This window comes from Coregonus clupeaformis, chromosome 10, assembly GCF_020615455.1.
Source record: "Coregonus clupeaformis isolate EN_2021a chromosome 10, ASM2061545v1, whole genome shotgun sequence".
NCBI classification, from domain to species: domain Eukaryota; kingdom Metazoa; phylum Chordata; class Actinopteri; order Salmoniformes; family Salmonidae; genus Coregonus; species Coregonus clupeaformis.
In genome coordinates this window covers 55,528,825-55,553,156 of record NC_059201.1, presented here as the reverse complement: position 1 = coordinate 55,553,156, position 24,332 = coordinate 55,528,825, and the positions used below count along the sequence as shown (strand labels likewise).

General features: G+C 46.4%; 1 protein-coding gene across 3 annotated transcripts in view; it reads left to right on the top strand.

Moving 5' to 3' along the window:
• Positions 1-24,332, top strand: part of LOC121575579 (cadherin-22-like) — a 283,643-nt gene that overhangs the window by 153,592 nt on the left and 105,719 nt on the right. For all 3 annotated transcript variants that reach the window (XM_041888768.2, XM_041888769.2, XM_041888767.2), the window contains exon 3: positions 3,568-4,898. In XM_041888768.2, coding sequence (XP_041744702.1) covers positions 4,644-4,898 — 255 coding nt within the window. In that variant the 5' untranslated portion in view covers positions 3,568-4,643. The remainder of the gene's footprint in view (positions 1-3,567; positions 4,899-24,332) is intronic.

Here is a 24,332-nt window from a genome sequence, read left to right as displayed (position 1 = left end):
GAATAGAAAAAACACAGGAGGGAGGGGTATGTGTTAACCTCAGGCTATTAGCTTACAAATATAACCCCCCTCCCCCTTAGATTTTAATCAATTCTGTCAGTATTTCGTACCCTGAAATGACGAGTTGTTATAGGAGAGATGTGGTGATGTTGCAGTGATACTAGGACACAGCTCTGCTGTCAGACGTGTTTAAAGGGGAAATCTGCAGTGGCTACATCCATAAATTAATGATATATACCCATTGATTCTTAAATAATATAACTTATTAATGCCTCATGAGCTGTTCAACTGTCGTACCACACCAGAACCCAAAATAGAAGCTTATTTTACTCCAGTGTTCGTAAACAATGTCAATGTAAACAAACACTGTATAGCCTGAAAACATGGTTAAAGCTGTAATTTTTTGATATCATGAATGGTCAGTCCTTGCATCCATAGCTCTTGGCGGGTGACTGCTTTGTTATTGTTTCAACTGCGGATTAGTCCTTTAAAGGAACCAACATGGTGGCCATTCTTTTTTACTCACTTGCTGGGACAGTAAACCTCACTCACTAGTGTACATGACAAGGAAATGAACAGGGTGAGATGACTTAAAGGAGCACGATGAAGAGATACAGAGAGGTGGAAAAAGAGAGTGTGACAGACTTTAAGAGATGGGGTGAGCGAAATAGATGGAAAATGAAATATACAAAGGGAATAAAGGAAGAGAAAGCCAGATGGCTATACACACCTGAAGAATTAAATAGTAGCATGGTGGAGAGAGTCAGGGAGAGAAAGGGGGACATAGTGAGAGATATTGAATGGAACAGGGCCCAACTTGAGGTGACTGAGAAAAAGTAGGTAGCTTAGTAAAGTAGGACAGACTATCAGAGTGTCAGACGGAACGGGATAGAGAGTTAAAAGGTCAAAAAGACAAGGATCAGGGATTTGAAAACATAGAGAAACAGAGAGAAAGATTGGCAATCATTGTACAAGTGGCATCAACACAATGAATTTTACTATACTGTTTTTATTATTAAACTATTCTACTAAACCACAAAAAAAGCACATACTGTCAATAGCAGACACAAGCTATGAAATGAATGGACGTCAATGGAAAAATAGTAGCCTTTGTCTGCAGAGGCAGAGAGAGGAAGAGTATGGAGTGATATTAGAGGAGACCCAGAGGGAGAGATGGCGAGGAGGAGATAGAGGGAGAGGTAGAAGAGTGGGAGAAGAGGAAGGAAAAGAGAGGGCTGGGGAGACTGATTGGAAAAAGAGGAGGATGAGAAAGAGAAAACCAAAGAGAAAAAGCAAGAGCTGATGGAGAGATGGTGGGAGGGGGGAGTGACTGAGACGGCCTGTTTCCCTGTCACTGGCCTCACCACGCCCATCACTTTGTAGTGATCCTTCTCCCAATCCGTCGTCTGCCGCTTGCCAGCTGTCAGGGGGCCTGCTCTGGGCAGGGCCACTGATGAGAAGCAGCAGCCATGCTTTAAAATCAATCCACCGCCCTAATATGTCACGAATGACTGCACAGGACTTGTCAATATCTTTTGGGGTGGAAGAGATGCCTTGTGACTGTACTGTATCGGCTAGCTAGCTGGTTCCTGTTCGAAAGGGCATTAATTGACACAGCACTAATTAGGCCTGGCTACTAGCAACGAACATCCGCGACTTCTCTTGTGTGGCCAAGATACGGAAAACGAGACTTCTCTCTCTCGCTTTCTTTCTCAAAATCATTAGGGTTTCATACTTTTTTTTTTACACCTAATTAAGAGTAAATGCATACATACTTAATGAAATTCAGAGTAAGCTGGAAATCAGGTTGCTGTTTTGAAATGACAAGAGGTTCGGAGTCGAGCAAATGTTTCGGTTTACAGAGCAACTTAAGAGCTGTACTGTCACCCAGAAAAGTGTTTGATACAAATAGTTTCTAATTAATCATATACGCACTGCCAAGCACACAGTTGAAATATCTACAGTTAAGGGGGCAGGGTAGATCGAAGAAAATAAATTAATCTGTGTTTTTTCCCCAAGCTATTTGCCTTTGAGGCGGAAAGGAATAAACAACGCGCTTTAACTTTGAAGTAAGCTCTTTAGTTGAAACATATGAAAACGTATGAACATTTCTATTTTGGATCAATTAAAGTCGAGCAGAAGACTACAGAGGATATTTTGGCCAACTCTTGTCATTTTTACCATTTAATATTTTCCTTTCATTGTGTTATCTTTTGGTTACCATTTCATATTCTAAAGTCCTGGTTGATAAGAAGTGAAGCGCTGTTTTGTCCATTGATGGTACGTGTTTGACCCAGGTGTTTCCTCTCCCAGGTGTCAGGGTTTTCCCGTTGGATCAAACAGTCATGTTGAATTGTGACTTGATTCATCTTTGCCACTTCTTACTCTAAATGTCACGTGTCATAACCTTTTAACAATAATTCACAATAATTCATAGATGCGAGACAGAGTAGCAAACTGTAGTACTATTACTCAGCATGATATAAATAGAACACAAAGCTATCAGAGCACAGCATTTCACAGCCAAAGACATGACAAAATCAAATGGAAAGCATGAGGCCAGAATTGGAAGAATCCATACATGAAGTGCATCCAACAATTCAATGTGTAGTCTGCCATGAAGCCGTGCATGTTATTCAGTTGGCCTGTATATCACACAGGGGCATCTGAAGATGTGAAGATATTGTAGGTTTACACTTCACAGATGTTGTACCTTGTATACAATATCTATATAAAAGTTGTATTCTCCTTGCAAAACGTAGTAATTGTTATTCATGGTCATGTTGGAATTTAGATTTCGGAATGTGTTCAGGAAGTGTGTCTGATACCTACCTGGCTGCCCAAATACAACGCAAAGCCCTGTCTTAATCACAATATCTTCCTGCGTTGCGACGCATCGCCTCTTATCTACTCCCGCCGCTCTCGGCGGTGTTTGTTTGAAGTATTAGGGGGTTGTTGCCATGAGGGATTGAATTAATTGATTAATACTTTTATCCAATTAGTGTTCCCTCATGCAAATTAATCAGCTGGCCGGGGTTAGGCCTGCTTGGTTGGCCGGACTGAGGCAGACAGATGCTAGGGGCCCGACTCGTGATGAAGAACCATCCCCCTTTTTCTCTCTTGCCTCTATTTTTCTCCATCCTCCCCTCCACACACCTGGCGCGCGCTCCCCCCATACAGTACTGTGCCATCGCTCTTGTGCTTAGAGCACATTGTTCGGGTGCTTGCAGAACACAATAAATGGCAGGCTGAAAACAGTTCCCTCCAGATAATCCAAACAAAAACAACACATTTTAATTATTGTGGCTGGAGTTGTGAAGAGCTAAAAGGAAGTTGGCACGAAAGACATGCACATTTTGGAGAGATAGTGTAATTGAATTTAGTTTGAACGATAAATGAGTTGAGCCTTGGGCACGTTTTGTTTTTGCAGTATGCATTAAACATTTTTTATACAATTTCATATATGATGAAAAACACTGCAGTGTAAAGCCCAACCAGTGATAAATGCCTTTTGTTCTACAGGAAAACGTGATGGTAACCTATACTTTTCCTTCTTGTCTTTTTCAGGTTTTGCCGTTACCTTCAGCACTTTATGGGGGCCCTCTCACTGCCTGAACCATCCAGAATAATTCTGGAACAGAATAAAATCTGAGCCAATGGAGTCCCATGAAGGATACTGTTCCCTAATACTGGAATGGAGTGAAAAGAGAGGGCCACTGGACCATACACAGCTCTAGGGTCCTGGACCTGGAGAGACGCTTGTAATCTGTGGATCTGTAGACCTGAGTATCCGAATGACCTGCATTTCTTTGAAATCCATTTTAATTAGAAATTACAAAATAAAGATATTTTGATAGATAATAACTATGAATTTTAGTGTCAATCAGCTCCAATAGTTTGGAGATAGTAGTGAGATACCCAAGGTTTTCAGTAAGATTTTAACCTTGTTTTACCAGTTACAGCCCAAATTGACCTTGATAATGATACCAAGGCCATTTCAATGGTTTTAGGTCCCATGATCTTCTACTCAAAGGAGCTTGTCCATTGCAGGATTTCCCAAATTAATGTGTTGGAATAATCCAAAAATTACCAAGTATGGATTGAAATTGTCAATTTGAATTCTCAGGGTGTTTTGTATCAATATCAAGCCCACCCCCTTCAACGCCATACTTGTTGATGGATTGTGGAGCTGCCGTCAACAACGTGAAACTGTGCTACCCATAAAACATATGGGAAAGCTAGTCTTGGAAATCTTGAATGCAGTTTTCCCTTGTACAGTAACAAAAAACATCTCTGTTACCAGAATGGATTTGATACCAGTGTAGACAGACAGCGGAGATAAGTCAGGAAAAGCTCAATGGCGAAGATCACATGGGAAAGATAAGTCTGATTGAAAATGATTTGCCAAGTTTCTTCTGCAAAGAGAAAAAACATTCTGCAGCCTTTCTAAATTCATCGAGTCATGGCGTGTCATGACATGCCCTGCATCCTGAGACTGAACTATTTAAGACAATTGAACGCTCAAGAATCTTGTGAATTAATCCAAGAGTCCTAGAACAGAAATCTTGGTTGGCCTTGGAGTGTTTTTTCTTCAATATTGCTGGTTTGAGGACTCTTTTCACCTCTTCGGTAATCCCCGTCACATGTCGAGCCAATCAGGATTTTCCAAAATGGCTCCCTGTTGGAGACTGGGAGCTTGTAGCCTGATGGCAGCCCTTTGGCTTTTGCATTGCTGTAGTTGTGGATGGTCAGAGACCACGAGGACTAGTGGCGTGGCCAAGGGTGAAACGAAGGAGCAGGAGCTCATGTCCCGTGAACGAGTGAAGAGAGGATGGGTGTGGAACCAGTTCTTTGTGGTGGAGGAGTACACGGGCACGGAACCACTCTACGTTGGAAAGGTAAGCCAACTTAGTCTGAGAGATTGTTGGGTGTTTAGGGGGATAACACTAACATAACAGTTGAAGTCTTTGCCCGAAACATCCCCAGACATCCTATCCTCATTCATATCTTACTTATGAGTTGATTGCGATTTGATTTGTATGACATGTTATGATTGGAAAAGATAAGACGGCAACAGCAGAAGAAATAGGGTACATTTTTACTGCATACCCATGATTGTCTGAATTCAGTCATTAGCAATTGATAATCATAAGTTCATATTTTAAACTCCAGTCTGAATGCTTTTCCTTATAAAGGCAGTGTTAGAATTACCCCCAGGGCCTCCCCGTTTGCCACTGAATTATTTTTCTGTTAGGAGACAGACTGTGCTATCTATTCAGCCAGGATACATGATAGGCCTTAGCCAGACCAATAGAGAGAATGAGAGGAGGAGAGAAAGAGTGTGGGGTAGGGCACAAAGAGAAAGAAACAGATGGACAGACAGACAGACAGACAGAGCATGAGCAAAGATGAACTCAAAAGAATGAGAGGTGGAGAGAGAGGATTCATGCATTTCGAAGTGATTCATTACGGGAGAGTGTGGCGGGGCAAGCGAAGCACTGATATACAGTGGGGGAAAAAAGTATTTAGTCAGCCACCAATTGTGCAAGTTCTCCCACTTAAAAAGATGAGAGAGGCCTGTAATTTTCATCACAGGTACACGTCAACTATGACAGACAAAATGAGATTTTTTTTCTCCAGAAAATCACATTGTAGGATTTTTAATGAATTTATTTGCAAATTATGGTGGAAAATAAGTATTTGGTCAATAACAAAAGTTTCTTAATACTTTGTTATATACCTTTTGTTGGCAATGACACAGGTCAAAAGTTTTCTGTAAGTCTTCACAAGGTTTTCACACACTGTTGCTGGTATTTTGGCCCATTCCTCCGTGCAGATCTCCTCTAGAGCAGTGATGTTTTGGGGCTGTCGCTGGGCAACACGGACTTTCAACTCCCTCCAAAGATTTTCTATGGGGTTGATATCTGGAGACTGGCTAGGCCACTCCAGGACCTTGAAATGCTTCTTACGAAGCCACTCCTTCGTTGCCCGGGCGGTGTGTTTGGGATCATTGTCATGCTGAAAGACCCAGCCACGTTTCATCTTCAATGCCCTTGCTGATGGAAGGAGGTTTTCACTCAAAATCTCACGATACATGGCCCCATTCATTCTTTGCTTTACACGGATCAGTCGTCCTGGTCCCTTTGCAGAAAAACAGCCCCAAAGCATGATGTTTCCACCCCCATGCTTCACAGTAGGTATGGTGTTCTTTGGATGCAACTCAGCATTCTTTGTCCTCCATACACAACGAGTTGAGTTTTTACCAAAAAGTTCCATTTTGGTTTCATCTGACCATATGACATTCTCCCAATCCTCTTCTGGATCATCCAAATGCACTCTAGCAAACTTCAGACGGGCCTGGACATGTAGTGGCTTAAGCAGGGGGACACGTCTGGCACTGCAGGATTTGAGTCCCTGGCGGCGTAGTGTGTTACTGATGGTAGGCTTTGTTACTTTGGTCCCAGCTCTCTGCAGGTCATTCACTAGGTCCCCCCGTGTGGTTCTGGGATTTTTGCTCACCGTTCTTGTGATCATTTTGACCCCACGGGGTGAGATCTTGCGTGGAGCCCCAGATCGAGGGAGATTATCAGTGGTCTTGTATATCTTCCATTTCCTAATAATTGCTCCCACAGTTGATTTCTTCAAACCAAGCTGCTTACCTATTGCAGATTCAGTCTTCCCAGCCTGGTGCAGGTCTACAATTTTGTTTCTGGTGTCCTTTGACAGCTCTTTGGTCTTGGCCATAGTGGAGTTTGGAGTGTGACTGTTTGAGGTTGTGGACAGGTGTCTTTTATACTGATAACAAGTTCAAACAGGTGCCATTAATACAGGTAACGAGTGGAGGACAGAGGAGCCTCTTAAAGAAGAAGTTACAGGTCTGTGAGAGCCAGAAATCTTGCTTGTTTGTAGGTGACCAAATACTTATTTTCCACCATAATTTGCAAATAAATTCATTAAAAATCCTACAATGTGATTTTCAGGATTTTTTTCTCTCAATTTGTCTGTCATAGTTGACGTGTACCTATGATAAAAAATTATAGGCCTCTCTCATCTTTTTAAGTGGGAGAACTTGCACAATTGGTGGCTGACTAAATACTTGTTTCCCCACTGTATAAACGCGGTAGAAGCATATCAGGGGGGAGAGAAAGAGAGATGATTTTATTAATAAAATTACCCAGAGTTATTGCTGTCCATGAAGCCGGGGCACAAGCCAGGACTATTAATAGTTGCTGGGTGGTGATGTTGCCGGACTCATCCATCGCTAAGGATATCAAATACTTTAATTAGAGCAATATAGGATTAAATACGGCCATTTCTTCTTCGCCCAACTCAGCAAAGCTGCCAAGGCTGTCCTACTGGCCATTAATCTGCTAATGAAATATGATTTTCCCTAAATGGTCACTCACATCACAATAAACTGGCAGCATTGTTCAATACATTTGGGTAATGAATTTCCTTGGCCTTCTATGATCTGTCTGTCTGTCTGATTCCCACCTTCGGCTCAATTCAATATTCAAATGCAGAAAGCTTTATTAATCCCATTCAGTACTTATTTATGTTGTTTCCCTTTTCCTGGTTTGAGACTAGATGGTAGTTCAGTCAGAACTCCTGTACAGTAATATGCATGTAACAACATGTTGTATTGTGCATGTGTTTCCAGTATCCATTCCGGCTAGGGAAATTTCACCCCAGGGAATAGCTTAGTTTCGCTTACTTTACATCACATCAAATAAAAGTTTATTGGTCACGTACACATATTTGCAGATGTTATTGCAGGTGCAGTGAAAAGCTTATGTTTCTATCTTCAACAGTGCAGTAATATCTAGTAATACAATAAGAATAGAAATACATAATCCCAATGTTTTTAAAACAAGAAATGAGTAAATATCAGAAAGAGCAATAACAGAACGAGCAATGTCAGAATACTTTTGTATATACAGTGAGAGAAAAATGTATTTGATCCCCTGCTGATGTTGTACGTTTGCCCACTTACAAAGAAATGATCAGTCTATAATTTTAATGGTAGGTTTATTTGAACAGTGAGAGACAGAAAAACACATGTCATTAATGTTATGAATTGATTTGTATTTTAATGAGGGAAATAAGTATTTGACCCCCTCTCAATCAGAAAGATTTCTGGCTCCCAGGTGTCTTTTATACAGGTAACGAGCTGAGATTAGGAGCACACTCTTAAAGGGAGTACTACTCTCAGTTTGTTACCTGTATAAAATACACCTGTCCACAGAAGCAATCAATCAATCAGATTCCAAACTCCCCACGATGGCCAAGACCAAAGGGCTCTCCAAGGATGTCAGGGACAAGATTGTAGACCTACACAAGGCTGGATTGGGCTACAAGACCATCGCCAAGCAGCTTGGTGAGAAGGTGACAACAGTTTGTGTGATTATTCGCAAATGGAAGAAACACAAAATAACTGTCAATCTCCCTCGGCCTGGGGCTCCATGCAAGATCTCACCTCGTGGAGTTGCAATGATCATGAGAACGGTGAGGAATCAGCCCAGAACTACACGGGAGGATCTTGTCAATGATCTCAAGGCAGCTGGGACCATAGTAACCAAGAAAACAATTGGTAACACACTACGCCGTGAAGAACTGAAATCCTGCAGCGCCCACAAGGTCCCCCTGCTCAAGAAAGCACATATACAGGGCCGTCTGAAGTTTGCCAATTAACATCTGAATGATTCAGAGGAGAACTGGGTGAAAGTGTTGTGGTCAGATGAGACCAAAATTGAGCTCTTTGGCATCAACTCAACTTGCCGTGTTTTGAGGAGGAGGAATGCTGCCTATGACCCCAAGAACACCATCCCCACCGTCAAACATGGAGGTGGAAAGATTATGCTTTGGGGGTGTTTTTCTGCTAAGGGGACAGGACAACTTCACCGCATCAAAGAGACGATGGACGGGGCCATGTACCGTCAAACCTTGGGTGAGAACCTCCTTCCCTCAGCCAGGGCATTGAAAATGGGTCGTGGATGGGTATTCCAGCATGACAATGACCCAAAACACACGGCCAAGGCAACAAAGGAGTGGCTCAAGAAGAAGCACATTAAGGTCCTGGAGTGGCCTAGCCAGTCTCCAGACCTTAATCCCATAGAAAATATGTGGAGGGAGCTGAAGGTTCGAGTTGCCAAACGTCAGCCTTGGAGAAGATCTGCAAAGAGGAGTGGATCAAAATCCCTCCTGAGATGTGTCCAAACCTGGTGGCCAACTACAAGAAACGTCTGACCTCTGTGATTGCCAACAAGGGTTTTGCCACCAAGTACTAAGTCATGTTTTGCAGAGGGGTCAAATACTTATTTCCCTCATTAAAATGCAAATCAATTTATAACATTTTTGACATACGTTTTTCTGGATTTTTTTGTTGTTATTCTGTCTCTCACTGTTCAAATAAACCTACCATTAAAATTATAGACTGATCATGTCTTTGTCAGTGGGCAAAATACAAAATCAGCAGGGGATCAAATACTTTTTCCCTCACTGTAAGCTTTCGACCTGAACCTAAAGGCCCTGGGACTTAAACCTTCCCTGTGCAACTGGGTCCTAGACTTCCTGACGGGTCGCCCCCAGGTGGTGAGGGTAGGCAACAACACCTCCACCACACTGATCCTCAACACGAGGGCCCCCCAGGGGTGTGTACTCAGCCCCCTCCTGTACTCCCAGTTCACCCATGACAGCATGGATACGCACAACTCCAACCCTATCATCAAGTTTGCTGACGACACAACAGTTGTAGGCCTGATCACCAACAACGATGAGACAGCTTACAGGGAGGAGGTTAGTGCCCTGGCAGAGTGGTGCTGGGGAAATAACCTCTCCCTCAATGTAAAAAATGAAGGAGTTGATTGTGGAGACAGCAGAGAGAGCACACCCCATCAACATCAATGGGCCACAGAGGAGAGGGTCAAAAGCTTAAAGTTACTTGGCGTGTACATCACCAAGGACCTGAAATGGTCCCACCACACCGACACCATGGTGAAGAAGGCTCTATAAGCTTGGCACATCTAGACACTGGGGTTTTTTACCATTCTTCAAGGCAAAACTGCTCCAGATCCTTCAAGTTGGATGGGTTCCGCTGGTGTACAGCAATCTTTAAGTCATACCACAGATTCTCAATTGGATTGAGGTCTGGGCGTTGACTAGGCCATTCCAAGAAATTTTAATGTTTCCCCTTAAACCACTCGAGTGTTGCATTACCAGTATGCTTAGTGTTATTGTCCTGCTGGAAGGTGAACCTCCATCCCAGTCTCAAATCTCTGGAAGACTGAAACAGGTTTCCCTCAAGAAATTCCCGGTATTTAGCGCCATCCATCATTCCTTCAATTCTGACCAGTTTCCCAGTCCCTGCCGATGAAAAACATCCCCACAGCATGATGCTGCCACCACCATGCTTCACTGTGGGGATGGTGTTCTCGGGTTGATGTGAGGTGTTGGGTTTACGCCAGACAGAGTGTTTTCCTTCATGGCCAAAAAGCTCAATTTTAGTCTCATCTGACCAGAGTACCTTCTTCCATATGTTTGGGGAGTCTCCCACATGCCTTTTGACGAACACCAAACGTGTTTGCCTGGTCACTCTTCAGTAAAGCCCAGCTCTGTGGAGTGTACGGCTTAAAGTGGTCCTATGGACAGATACTCCAATCTCTGCTGTGGAGCTTTGCAGCTCCTTCAGGGTTATCTTTGGTCTCTTTGTTGCCTCACTGATTAATGCCCTCCTTGCCTGGTCCGTGAGTTTTGGTGGTCGGCCTTCTCTTGGCAGGTTCGTTGTGGTGCCAAATTCTTTCAATTTTTTAATAATGGTTTTAATGGTGCTCCGTGGGATGTTCAAAGTTTCGGATATTTTTTTAGAACCCAACCCTGATCTGTACTTCTCCACAACTTTGTCGCTGACCTGTTTGGAGAGCTCCTTGGTCTTCATGGTGCCGCTTGCTTGGTGGTGCCCCATGCTTAGTGGTGTTGCAGACTCTGGGGCCTTTCAGAACAGGTGTATATATACTGAGATCATGTGACAGATCATGTGACACTTAGATTATACACAGGTGGACTTTATTTAACTAATTATGTGACTGCTGAAGGTAATTGGTTGCACCAGATCTTATTTAGGGGCTTCATAGCAAAGGGGGTGAATACATATGCACGCACCACTTTTCAGTTATTTATTTGTTAGAACAAGTTATTTTTTTCATTTCACTTCACCAATTTGGACTATTTTGTGTATGTCCATTACATGAAATCAAAAAAAAAATATATTTAAATTACAGGTTGTAATCCAACAAAATAGGAAAAACACCAAGAGTGATGAGTACTTTTGCAAGGCACTGTATATAGAGACATTGAACACTGTTAACTTTAACAACATTTTCATACTGTTTATATGTGTATACTGTATTCTAGCCATGGCTCATCTAATGCATATATATGCTGTACACACCTTTTAGATCCATGTACTGTCCATACTCTCTACGCACACCATTTTTTATATACAGTGGATATAAAAAGTCTACACACCCCTTATAAAATGCCAGGTTTTTGTGATGTAAAAGAATGAGACAAAGATAAATAATGTCAGAACTTTTTCCACTGTTAATGTGACCTATAATGTGAACAATTCAGTTGAAAAACGAACTGAAATCTTCGAGGGGAAAATGAAAAATAAAAACCTTACAATAACCTGGTTGCATAAGTGTGCACACCCTCTTATAACTGGGGATGTGGCTGTGTTCAGAATTAACCAATCACATTCAAACTCATGTTAAATAGAAGACATTACACACCTGCCATCATTTAAAGTGACTCTGATTAATCACAAATAAAGTTCAGCTGTTCTAGTAGGATTTTCCCGACATTTTCTTAGGTCTGCAGGAAAATCCATGGTCCGCAGAGAGCTTTCAAGGCATCAGAGGGATCTCATTGTTAAAAGGTATCAGTCAGGAGAAGGTTACAAAATAATTTCCAAAGCATTACATATACCATGGAACACAGTGAAGACAGTCAACATCAAGTGGAGAAAATATGACACAACAGAGATATTACCAAGAACTGGACGTCCCTCCAAAATGTATGAAAAGACGAGAAGAAAACTGGTCAGGGAGGCTTCCAAGAGGCCTACAGCAACATTAAAGGAACTGCAGGTATTTCTGGCAAGTACTGGCTGTGTGCTACATGTGACAACAATCTCCCGTATTCTTCATATGAATGGGCTATGGGGTAGGGTGGCAAGACTGAAGCCTTTTTTTACAAAGAAAAACATCCAAGCCCGGCTGAAGTTTGCAAAAACAAACATCAAGTCCTCCAAAAGCACGTGGGAAAATGTGTTATGGTCTGATGAAACCAAGGTTGAACTTTTTGGCCATAATTCCAAAAGGTATGTTTGGCGCAAAAACAACACTGCACATCACCCAAAGAACACCATACCCACAGTGAAGCATGGTGGTGGCAGCATCATGCTTTGGGGCTGTTTCTTCAGCTGGAACCGGGGCCTTAGTCAGGGTGGAGGGAATTATGAACAGTTCCAAATAGCAGGCAATTTTGGCACAAAACCTTCAGGCGTCCGTTAGAAAGCTGAAGATGAAGAGGAAGTTCACCTTTCAGCACGACAACGACCCAAACCACACATCCAAATCCACAAAAGCATGGCTTCACCAGAAGAAGATTAACGTTTTGGAATGGCCTAGCCAGAGCTCAGACCTGAATCCAATTGAACATCTCTGGGGTGATCTGAAGAGGAGCACAGGAGATGTCCTCGCAATCTGACAGATTTGGAGCGCTTTTGCAAAGAAGAGTGGGCAAATGTTGCCACTTCAAGATGTGCCATGCTAATAGACTCCTACCCAAAAAGACTGAGTGCTGTAATAAAATCAAAAGGTGCTTCAACAAAGTATTAGTTTAAGGGTGTGCACACTTATGCAACCAGGTTATTGTGAGTTTTTTATTTTTTATTTTTCCCCCTCAAAGATTTCAGTTTGTTTTTCAATTGAATTGTTCACGTTATAGGTCACATTAAAGGTGGAAAAAGTTCTGACATGATTTATCTTTTACATCACAAAAACCTGGCATTTTAACAGGGGTGTGTATACTTTTTATATCCACTGTATATACACTACCAGTCAAAAGTTTGGACAAACCTACTCATTTTCTTTATTTTTACTATTTTCTACAATGTAGAATAATAGTGAAGTCATCAAAACTATGAAAGAACACATATGGAATCGTGTAGTAACCAAAAAAGTGTTAAACAAATCAAAATATAGCCACCCTTTGCATTGATGACAGCTTTGCACACTCTTGACATTCTCTCAACCAGCTTCATGAGGTAGTCACCTGGAATGCATTTCAATTAACAGGTGTGCCTTCTTAAAAGTTAATTTGTGGAATTGCTTTCCTTCTTAATGCGTTTGAGCCAATCAGTTGTGTTGTGACATGGTAGGGTTGGTATACAGAAGATAGCCCTATTTGGTAAAATACCAAGTCCATATTAATGCAAGAACAAAGAGAAACAACAGCCCATCATTACTTTAAGACATGAAGGTAAGTCAATCCGGAAAATTTAAAGAACTTTTAAAGTTTCTTCAAGTGCAGTCGCAACAACCATCAAGCACTATGATGAAACTGGCTCTCATGAGGACCACCACAGGAAAGGAAGACACAGAGTTACCTCTGCTGCAGAGGATAAGTTCACTAGAGTTACCAGTCTTAGAAATTGCAGCCCAAATAAATGCTTCACAGAGTTCAAGTAACAGACACATCTCAACATCAACTGTTCAGAGGAGACTGCGTGAATCAGACCTTCATGGTCGAATTGCTGCAAAGAAACCACTACTAAAGGACAACAATAAGAAGAAGAGACCTGTTTGGGCCAAGAAACATTAACAATGGACATTAGACCGGTGGAAATCTGTCCCTTGGTCTGATGAGTCCAAATTTGAAATGTTTGATTCCATCTGCCATATCTTTGTGAGATGCAGAGTAGGTGAACGGATGATCTCCGCATGTGTGGTTCCCACCGTGAAGCATGGAGGAGGAGGTGTGATGGTGTGGGTGTGCTTTGCTGGTGATACTGTCAGTGATTTATTTAGAATTCAAGTTACACTTAACCAGCATGGCTACCGCAGCATTCTGCAGCGATACGCCATCCCATCTGGTTTGCGCTTAGTGGGACTATCATTTGTATTTCAACAGGACAATGACCCAACACACCTCCAGGCTGTGTAAGGGCTATTTGACCAATAATGAGAGTGATGGAGTGCTGCATCAGATTACCTGGCCTCCACAGTCACCTGACCTCAACCCAATTGTGATGGTTCGGGATGAGTTGGACCGCAGCATATGTGGGAACTCCTTCAAATCTGTTGGAAAAGCATTCCAGGTGAAGCTGGTTGAGAGAATGCCAAGAGTGTGCAAAGCTGTCATCAAGGCAAAGGGTGGCTACTTTGAAGAATCTAAAATCTAAAATATATTTTGATTTGTTTAACACTTTTTGGGTTACTACCTGATTCCATATGTGTTATTTCATAGTTCTGATCTCTTCACTATTATTTTACAATGTAGAAAATAGTAAAAATAAAGAAAAACCCTTGAATGAGTAGGTGTGTCCAAACCTTTGACTGGTATTGTACACTATACTGTACCTAAGGTTGAAAGGGAAAGGTGTTCCAAGGTTTCCATGCAGATTAATGTAACGCAGAGAGTGGTTATACAATCTTAAGTCTTAACATTTACATAACATTTACGTCATTTAGCAGACACTCTTATCCAGCGACTTACAAATTGGTGCATTCACCTTATAGCCAGTGGCATAACCACTTAACCAATTATTTTTTTTTTATATATATATATATATTTTTTTATTTTTTTATTTTATTTTATTTATTTTTTTTTGGGGGGTAGAAGGATTACTTTATCCTATCCCAGGTATTCCTTAAAGAGGTGGGGTTTCAAATGTCTCCGGAAGGTGGTGAGTGACTCCGCTGTCCTGGCGTCATGAGGGAGCTTGTTCCACCATTGGGGTGCCAGAGCAGCGAACAGTTTTGACTGGGCTGAGCGGGAACTATGCTTCCGCAGAGAAAGGGGAGCCAGCAGGCCAGAGGTGGATGAACACAATGCCCTCGTTTGGGTGTAGGGACTGATCAGAGCCTGAAGGTACGGAGGTGCCGTTCCCCTCACAGCTCCATAGGCAAGCACCATGGTCTTGTAACAGATGCGAGCTTCAACTGGAAGCCAGTGGAGTGTGCGGAGGAGCGGGGTGACGTGAGAGAACTTGGGAAGGTTGAACACCAGACGGGCTGCGGCATTCTGGATGAGTTGTAGGGGTTTAATGGCACAGGCAGGGAGCCCAGCCAACAGCGAGTTGCAGTAATCCAGACGGGAGATGACAAGTGCCTGGATTAGGACCTGTGCCGCTTCCTGTGTAAGGCAGGGTCGTACTCTCCGAATGTTGTAGAGCATGAACCTGCAGGATCGGGTCACCGCCTTGATGTTAGCGGAGAACGACAGGGTGTTGTCCAGGGTCACGCCAAGGCTCTTCGCACTCTGGGAGGAGGACACAACGGAGTTGTCAACCGTGATGGCGAGATCATGGAACGGGCAGTCCTTCCCGGGAGGAAGAGCAGCTCCGTCTTTCCAAGGTTCAGCTTGAGGTGGTGATCCGTCATCCATACTGATATGTCTGCCAGACATGCAGAGATGCGATTCGCCACCTGGTTATCAGAAGGGGGAAAGGAGAAGATTAGTTGTGTATCGTCAGCGTAGCAATGATAGGAGAGGCCATGTGAGGATATGACAGAGCCAAGTGACTTGGTGTATAGCGAGAATAGGAGAGGGCCTAGAACTGAGCCCTGGGGGACACCAGTGGTGAGAGCACGTGGTGCGGAGACAGCTTCTCGCCACGCCACTTGGTAGGAGCGACCGGTCAGGTAGGATGCAATCCAAGAGTGAGCCGCGCCGGAGATGCCCAGCTTGGAGAGGGTGGAGAGGAGGATCTGATGGTTCACAGTATCAAAGGCAGCAGACAGGTCTAGAAGGACAAGAGCAGAGGAGAGAGAGTTAGCTTTAGCAGTGCGGAGAGCCTCCGTGACACAGAGAAGAGCAGTCTCAGTTGAATGACCAGTCCTGAAACCTGACTGGTTTGGATCAAGAAGGTCATTCTGCTAGAGATAGCAAGAGAGTTGGCTAAAGACGGCACGCTCAATAGTTTTGGAAAGAAAAGAAAGAAGGGATACTGGTCTGTAGTTGTTGACATCAGAGGGATCGAGTGTTGGTGTAACGATCCCGGCAGTCTGAGTCGGGTCCTGTCTGGTGACTAGTGTTTCTGTTCGTGATCTCCAGTTTCCCGAGGGTTCGGGAACGCTCCGGGGAGCGCTCTTGATTTCCGCACCTGCATCCCATCAGCAATCTGCACACCTGGTCCTGATCATCACCCTTCTTAGGCTCTGGCCTAACATCCAGTTCCTGCCGGATCGTTAGCCATGAACAGTATGTTTGTCAGCGTATCAGCCTCGGAGCCACTAGTGTTAGTTTTGTTGTTTTGCACCTTGTTGGCTTGCCGTGTACTTACCTCCGTTTGTTTCTATCTGCAGTCTCTCACCCGGAACCTTCTCCCAACCTCTGCCTGATGGTCGGCGGCTGCCGAGCCATTACCGGACCAACCACTACACCCTCAACAACCCATCCACGCCACCCGCTCTGTTCCCTGGATTATTCAGCCTCACTCGGGAATCTATTAAATAAACACTCACCTTTGTCTCAACGTACCTTGTCCTGGTCTGCTTCTGGTTCTGGCTTAGTAAACCGTGACAGAACGATCCGGCCAGTAATGAACCCAGCGGACCTGGACTCTGTTCGCCATGCCATTACCCAGCAGGAGAAGATGTTGGGCCATCATAGCACGGTACTACAGGAGATCGCGTTGTCAGTTGGGAACCTTTCTACGGTCTGACGGAGGTCCAGAACCAACGCAAGTGTCCGGTGGAGGATCCACTGCCGGTTTTCACCCATCTCGCCTGCCGCTTCTGAAGTTGTGTCCCTCCGTGAGCCCAAGGTTCCGACGCCGGATAAATATGAGGGGGAGCTGGGAAGATGCCGTTCCTTCCTTATGCAGTGTGGATTAGTGTTCGATCTACAGCCCTACTCTTATGCCACAGACAAGGCTAGGATAGCCTTTGTGATTGAGTTGCTGCGTGGTCGAGCGCTGGAGTGGGCTTCAGCCGTTTGGGAACGACAGGATCCCTGCATGGCTTCATACCAGGGGTTCACGGCCGAGATGAGGAAGCTCTTCGACCATTCCGTCCGAGGGAGGGACGCAGCTAGGCGCCTGTTTTCTCTTCACCAAGGAACTGCGTAGCGTGGCCGACTTCGTGATCGAGTTCAAGACGTTGGCTGTGGAGAGTGGGTGGAACGAGGAGTCTCTGCAAGCGGCCTTTACCAGGGTCTGTCGGAGCAGCTCAAGGATGAGTTGATCTCCTATCCGGAGCCTAGTGACCTGGACAGCTTGGTAGCCTTGTCTATTCGGGTGGATAATCGAGTCCGAGAGCCGAAGGAGGGAGAAGCAATGGGGGTCCGTCCAATCGATCAGCTTCTCAGTTCCCAGTCGGGTCGGGTGGTGGACCAGGACACGTCGATCATTCTCCACCACAAAGGATTAGTGGAGAGGACCTCTCTCCGATTCTGAACCCATGCAAGTGGAAGGCGGCACGAGTTAACCAAGGAGGAGCGTCAACATAGACGTAAGACCAACTGCTGCCTCTACTGTGGTCGCTCGGGACATTACATCTCCACTTGTTCCCGGCGGTCGTCAAACTGCCCGGCTCGCTAAAGTTGGGAGGACTTTTAGCGAGCCAGTTTCAACCTCTCAGTACCTCTGTCAGACCCCGTTTCCCGGCTACCCTTGTGAACAGGAATCAAAGCTTAGCGATTAACGCTTTTATCGATTCAGGTGCCGATGGAAGCTTTCTTGATGCCGAGTTGGTGGAACAGCTGGGGCTTTCCAAGGAGCAATTGCCGGAAGCCATTAAGCGACCACTCTGAACGGCAGTAGTCTGGCACGTATCACGATGAGGACTGAACCGGTTAAGATGCGGTTGTCGGGGAATCATTCGGAGATGATTTCATTCTTCATTCTGCCGTCTTCCCATGTTCCTCTGGTCCTTGGATACCCCTGGCTGAAGGAACACAATCCCACGTTCGATTGGGTGACGGGCAAGGTAACGAGTTGGAGCCTTGATTGTCATGCTAACTGTCTCAAGACTGCCTGCCCCCATTCGGTTCCCAGTCAGGTGATTGAGGCTAAACCCCCAGATTTGTCCCTGGTTCCCGAGACATATCACGATTTGGGGGAAGTTTTCAGTAAGCAGAAGGCTCTGTCACTCCCTCCCCACCGACCATATGATTGTGCCATCAACCTGTTCCCGGAGCTGTCTACCCCAAGGGAAGGTTATACAGTATCTCCCGACCTGAACGGAGGCGTTGGAGACCTACATCAAGGAGTCCCTAGCGGCTGGTCTCGTTCGTCCCTCGTCATCACCCCTGGGGGCAGGATTCTTCTTTGTGGGTAAGAAGGATGGCTCTCTTCGACCGTGTATTGATTATCGGGGTTGAATGCCATCACGGTCAAGAACAAGTATCCCCCTGCCCTTGATGAGTTCTGCCTTCGACTCCTTACAGGGTGCTACGGTATTCACCAAGCTAGACCTACGCAATGCGTATCACATGGTCCCGGATCAGAGAGGGGGACGAGTGGTTGACGGGTTTCAATACACCGATGGGTCACCTGAGTATCAGGTGATGCCGTTTGGACTGACCAATGCTCCAGCGGTATTCCAGAGTATGGTGAGCGGCGTCCTGAGAGATATGATCGGTCTCTTTGTGTTTGTTTACCTGGATGACATTCTGATCTTCTCGAAGGAACCTTCCGACCACGTCCAGCATGTCCGGCAGGTTCTGCAGCGATTGTTGGAGAATCGCCTGTTCGTGAAGGCCGAGAAGTGCGAGTTTCACGCCCACACGACATCCTTTCTCGGGTACATCATCTCCAGGGGAGAGATTAGGATGGACCAGGAGAAGGTTAGAGCGGTTCTGGAATGGGCCCAGCCCGGTACGAGATTGCAGCTCCAGAGATTTTTGGGGTTTGGCGAATTTCTACCGCAGATTCATCCGGGATTACAGCCGTGTGGCCGCTCCGTTAACTGCCTTGACTTCCAGTATCAGGACCTTCAAGTGGAATCCGGAGGCGGATCGAGCGTTTCTGGATTTGAAGAGGCGATTCACCAACGCACCGATTCTCTCTCAACCGGACACGGCCCGTCAGTTCGTCGTTGAAGTGGGCAGCGTCTGATGTGGGAGTTGGCGCCATCCTGTCGCAGCGATGCTCCACGGACAGTAAACTCCATCCCTGCGCCTACTACTCTCGTCGCCTTTCGCCTGCGGAGAGGAATTACGATGTGGGTAACCGGGAGCTTCTCGCGGTGAAACTTGCCTTGGAGGAGTGGCGCCACTGGTTGGAGGCGGAGCAACCGTTTATTGTCTGGACTGACCACAAGAATCTTGCTTACGTGCAATCGGCTAAGCGTCTCAACTCCCCGTCAGGCCAGGTGGGCGTTGTTTTTCGGGCGATTCAAGTTTTCCCTGACGTTCCGACCTGGATCTAAGAACGGCAAGGCGGACGCCTTGTCCCGGATGTTCTCCAAGACGGAGGAGAGTGGGTCCAAGACCGGAGACAATTCTCCCCGGAACTGCGTCGTGGGAGCAGTTATGTGGAAGATTGAGGAGGAGGTGCTGGCGGCCCTTCGGACTCAGCCCGGTCCCGGTAACGGTCCACCCGGTCGGTTGTTTGTGCCTGAGTCGGTTCGTCCTGCTGTCCTCAAATGGTCCCACGCCAGCAAGATGGCTTGTCACCCTGGCGTGGCTCGGACAATGGCGTTTCTTCGCAGACGTTTTTGGTGGCCTGCCACGGCGAGATACTCGGGGTTTTGTTGCTGCCTGTCCAGTGTGTGCGCAGAATAAGAGTACCAATCGGCCCAGCTCTGGACTACTTCACCCCCTTCCTATTCCCCGGCGTCCATGGTCGCATCTGGCTCTGGACTTCGTCACTGGGGTTGCCCGCTTCTGAGGGGAACACGGTCGTTCTGACTATCGTGGACAGATTCAGCAAGTTCGCCCCACTTTGTGCCAATTGCCAAGCTTCCCTCTGCCTCGGAGACGTCCGAGATCCTGGTTAGGGAGGTTTTCAGGGTCCACGGGTTGCCCAGTGATATCGTTTCCGACCCGGGCCCTCAGTTTACCTCTGCTGTCTGGAAGTCCTTCTGTTTGGCCATTGGAGCTACAGTCAGTCTCACATCTGGTTTTCACCCCCAATCCAATGGTCAGGCGGAGAGAGCCAACCAGAAGATGGAATCCACGCTACGCTGTCTGGTCTCTTCCAACCCCACCTCCTGGGTCTCTCAGTTGCCTTGGGTTGAGTATGCTCCACAACACTCTCCCTACATCTGCCACTGGGATGTCTCCCTTCCAGTGCCTGTATGGCTACCAACCTCCCCTGTTCCCTTCTCAGGAGAAGGAAGCTCTCAGTGCCTTCTGTTCCAGGCCCATATTTTCGTTGCCACCGGACCTGGCATCGGGCCAGAAAGGCACTCCTTAGAGGTTCGGACCGGTATCAGCTCCAGGCGAATCGTCGCTTCGAATCCCCGCTCCCACCTATACCATCGGAGATAGGGTTTGGTTGGCCACACGGGATCTTCCGTTACGGACTGAGTCTAGGAAGTTGTTACCGAAGTTCATTGGTCCGTTTGTGGTGGAGAAGGTGATCAATCCAGTGGCAGTTCGACTCAAACTACCGAGGGACGCTCAGAGTCCATCCCACCTTTCATGTCTCCTGCCTCAAGCCTGTCTTCCTCAGTCCTCTGTTGCCTCCTCCGCCTCCTCCTCCTCCTCCTCGGATGATCGGAGGTGGTCCTGCCTACACGGTGCGTCGCATCATGGATTCCAGACGGCGGGGCCGGGGTTTCCAGTATCTCGTGGACTGGGAGGGTATGGCCCTGAAGAGAGGAGTTGGATTCCGCGGCGACAGGTCCTAGATGCTGACCTCATCAGTGACTTCTACCGCCTCCATCCTGGCGCTCCGGGAGTCCGCCCGGTGGCGTTCGTCGGAGGGGGTACTGTAACGATCCCGGCAGTCTGAGTCGGGTCCTGTCTGGTGACTAGTGTTTCTGTTCGTGATCTCCAGTTTCCCGAGGGTTCGGGGAACGCTCCGGGAGCGCTCTTGATTTCCGCACCTGCATCCCATCAGCAATCTGCACACCTGGTCCTGATCATCACCCTTCTTAGGCTCTGGCCTAACATCCAGTTCCTGCCGGATCGTTAGCCATGAACAGTATGTTTGTCAGCGTATCAGCCTCGGAGCCACTAGTGTTAGTTTTGTTGTTTTGCACCTTGTTGGCTTGCCGTGTACTTACCTCCGTTTGTTTCTATCTGCAGTCTCTCACCCGGAACCTTCTCCCAACCTCTGCCTGATGGTCGGCGGCTGCCGAGCCATTACCGGACCAACCACTACACCCTCAACAACCCATCCACGCCACCCGCTCTGTTCCCTGGATTATTCAGCCTCACTCGGGAATCTATTAAATAAACACTCACCTTTGTCTCAACGTACCTTGTCCTGGTCTGCTTCTGGGTTCTGGCTTAGTAAACCGTGACAGTTGGTTTTTTGAGAAGGGGTGCAACTCTTGCTCTCTTGAAGACGGAAGGGACATAGCCAGCGGTCAAGGATGAGTTGATCAGCGAGGTGAGGTAGGGGAGAAGGTCACCGGAGATGGTCTGGAGAAGAGAGGAGGGGATGGGGTCAAGCGGGCAGGTTGTTGGGCGGCCTGCAGTCACAAGTCGCGAGATTTTATCTGGAGAGAGAGGGGAGAAATAAGTCAAAGCATAGGGTAGGGCAGTGTGAGCAGGACCAGCAGTGTCATTAGACTTAACAAACGAGGATCGGATGTCGTCAACCTTCTTTTCAAAGTGGTTGACGAAGTCATCCACAGAGAGGGGGATTCAGCAGGGAGGAGAATGTGGCAAAGAGCTTCCTAGGGTTAGAGGCAGATGCTTGGAATTTAGAGTGGTAGAAAGTGGCCTTAGCAGCAGAAACAGATGAAGAAAATGTAGAGAGGAGGGAGTGAAAAGATGCCAGGTCCGCAGGGAGTCTAGTTTTCTTCCATTTCCGCTCAGCTGCCCGGAGCTCTGTTCTGTGAGCTCGCAATGAGTCATCAAGCCACGGAGCTGGAGGGGAGGACCGAGCCGGCAGGGAGGATAGGGGACACAGAGAGTGAAAGGATGCAGAAAGGGAGGAGAGGAGGGTTGAGGAGGCAGAATCAGGAGATTGGAGGGAGAAGGATTGAGCAGAGGGAAGAGATGATAGGATGGAAGAGGAGAGAGTAGTGGGAGAGAGAGAGCGAAGGTTGCGGCGGCGCATTACCATCTGTGTAGGGGCAGAGTGAGTAGTGTTGGAGGAGAGCGAGAGAGAAAAGGATACAAAGTAGTGGTCGGAGACATGGAGGGGAGTTGCAGTGAGATTAGTAGAAGAGCAGCATCTAGTAAAGATGAGGTCAAGCGTATTGCCTGCCTTGTGAGTAGGGGGGACGGTGAGAGGGTGAGGTCAAAAGAGGAGAGGAGTGGAAAGAAGGAGGCAGAGAGAAATGAGTCAAATGTAGACGTAGGGAGGTTGAAATCCCCCAAAACTGTGAGGGGTGAGCCATCCTCAGGAAAGGAACTTATCAAGGCGTCAAGCTCATTGATGAACTCTCCAAGGGAACCTGGAGGGCGATAGATGACAAGGATATTAAGCTTAAATGGGCTAGTGACTGTGACAGCATGGAATTCAAATGAGGAGATAGACAGATGGGTTAGGGGAAAAATTGAGAATGTCCACTTGGGAGAGATGAGGATTCCTGTGCCACCATCCCTCTGACCAGATGCTCTCGGGTATGCGAGAACACATGGTCAGACGAGGAGAGAGCAGTAGGAGTAGCAGTGTTTTCAGTGGTAATCCATGTTTCCGTCAGCGCCAGGAAGTCGAGGGACTGGAGGGTAGCATAGGCTGGGATGAAGTCAGCCTTGTTGGCAGCAGAACGGCAGTTCCAGAGGCTGCCTGAGACCTGGAACTCCAGGTGTGTGGTGCGTGCAGGGACCACCAGGTTAGAGAGGCAGCAGCCACGCGGTGTGAGGCGTTTGTGTAGCCTGTGCGGAGAGGAGAGAACAGGGATAGGCAGAGGCATAGTTGACAGGCTGTAGCAAATGGCTACAATAATGCAGAGGAGATCGGAATGAAATGAACTAAACATCTGGGAAAGGAGAGAGCGGGGCCTCCCTCACCACAACTCCCAAATATAACTCTCCCAACTTCCACCTCAGAAACTATAATTGTTTCACTGAAACACCCGAATAAAACTCTCCCAGCAGTGTCATTTGTCTTAACAAACGAGGATCGGATGTCGTCAACCTTCTTTTCAAAGTGGTTGACGAAGTCATCCACAGAGAGGGAGGGGGAGTCTAGTTTTCTTCCATTTCCGCTCAGCTGCCCGGAGCTCTGTTCTGTGAGCTCGCAATGTGTCATCAAGCCACGGAGCTGGAGGGGAGGACCGAGCCGGCCGGGAGGATAGGGGACATAGAGAGTCAAAGGATGCAGAAAGGGAGGAGAGGAGGGTTGAGGAGGCAGAATCAGGAGATTGGAGGGAGAAGGATTGAGCAGAGGGAAGAGATGATAGGATGGAAGAGGAGAGAGTAGCGGGAGAGAGAGAGAGAGCGAAGGTTGCGGCGGCGCATTACCATCTGTGTAGGGGCAGAGTGAGTAGTGTTGGAGGAGAGCGAGAGAGAAAAGGATACAAAGTAGTGGTCGGAGACATGGAGGGGAGTTGCAGTGAGATTAACCTTAAGAGCCATTGAAGATAGTTCCATGCCAATGCTGAACCACATTCAGGAGGTAGAAGGTTACAGCCATAGACTATGTCTGCGTTTACACAGGCAGCACAATCCTGATCTTTTGCCCAATTATTGGCTATTGGCAAAAGATCAGAATTGGGCTGCCTGTGTAAACGCAGCCATAGAATCACATTCTAATTCTGTGGTTACAGGTACTTACAACTATTTAGGACACGTGAACTCATTGTCAGCTAGAGGCATTCAGATACAACATGGCAATAATGTATCTGAACCAAAGGTCTGGATACTTAGAATGATGACACTATTGTATAAGGAGGAATTAAAATTAAGCCTTTTTCACCTTTATTGTAGTAACCACTTCAGTTTATTATTTAGATATAGTAAACCCAAAGTTTAATAGCAGG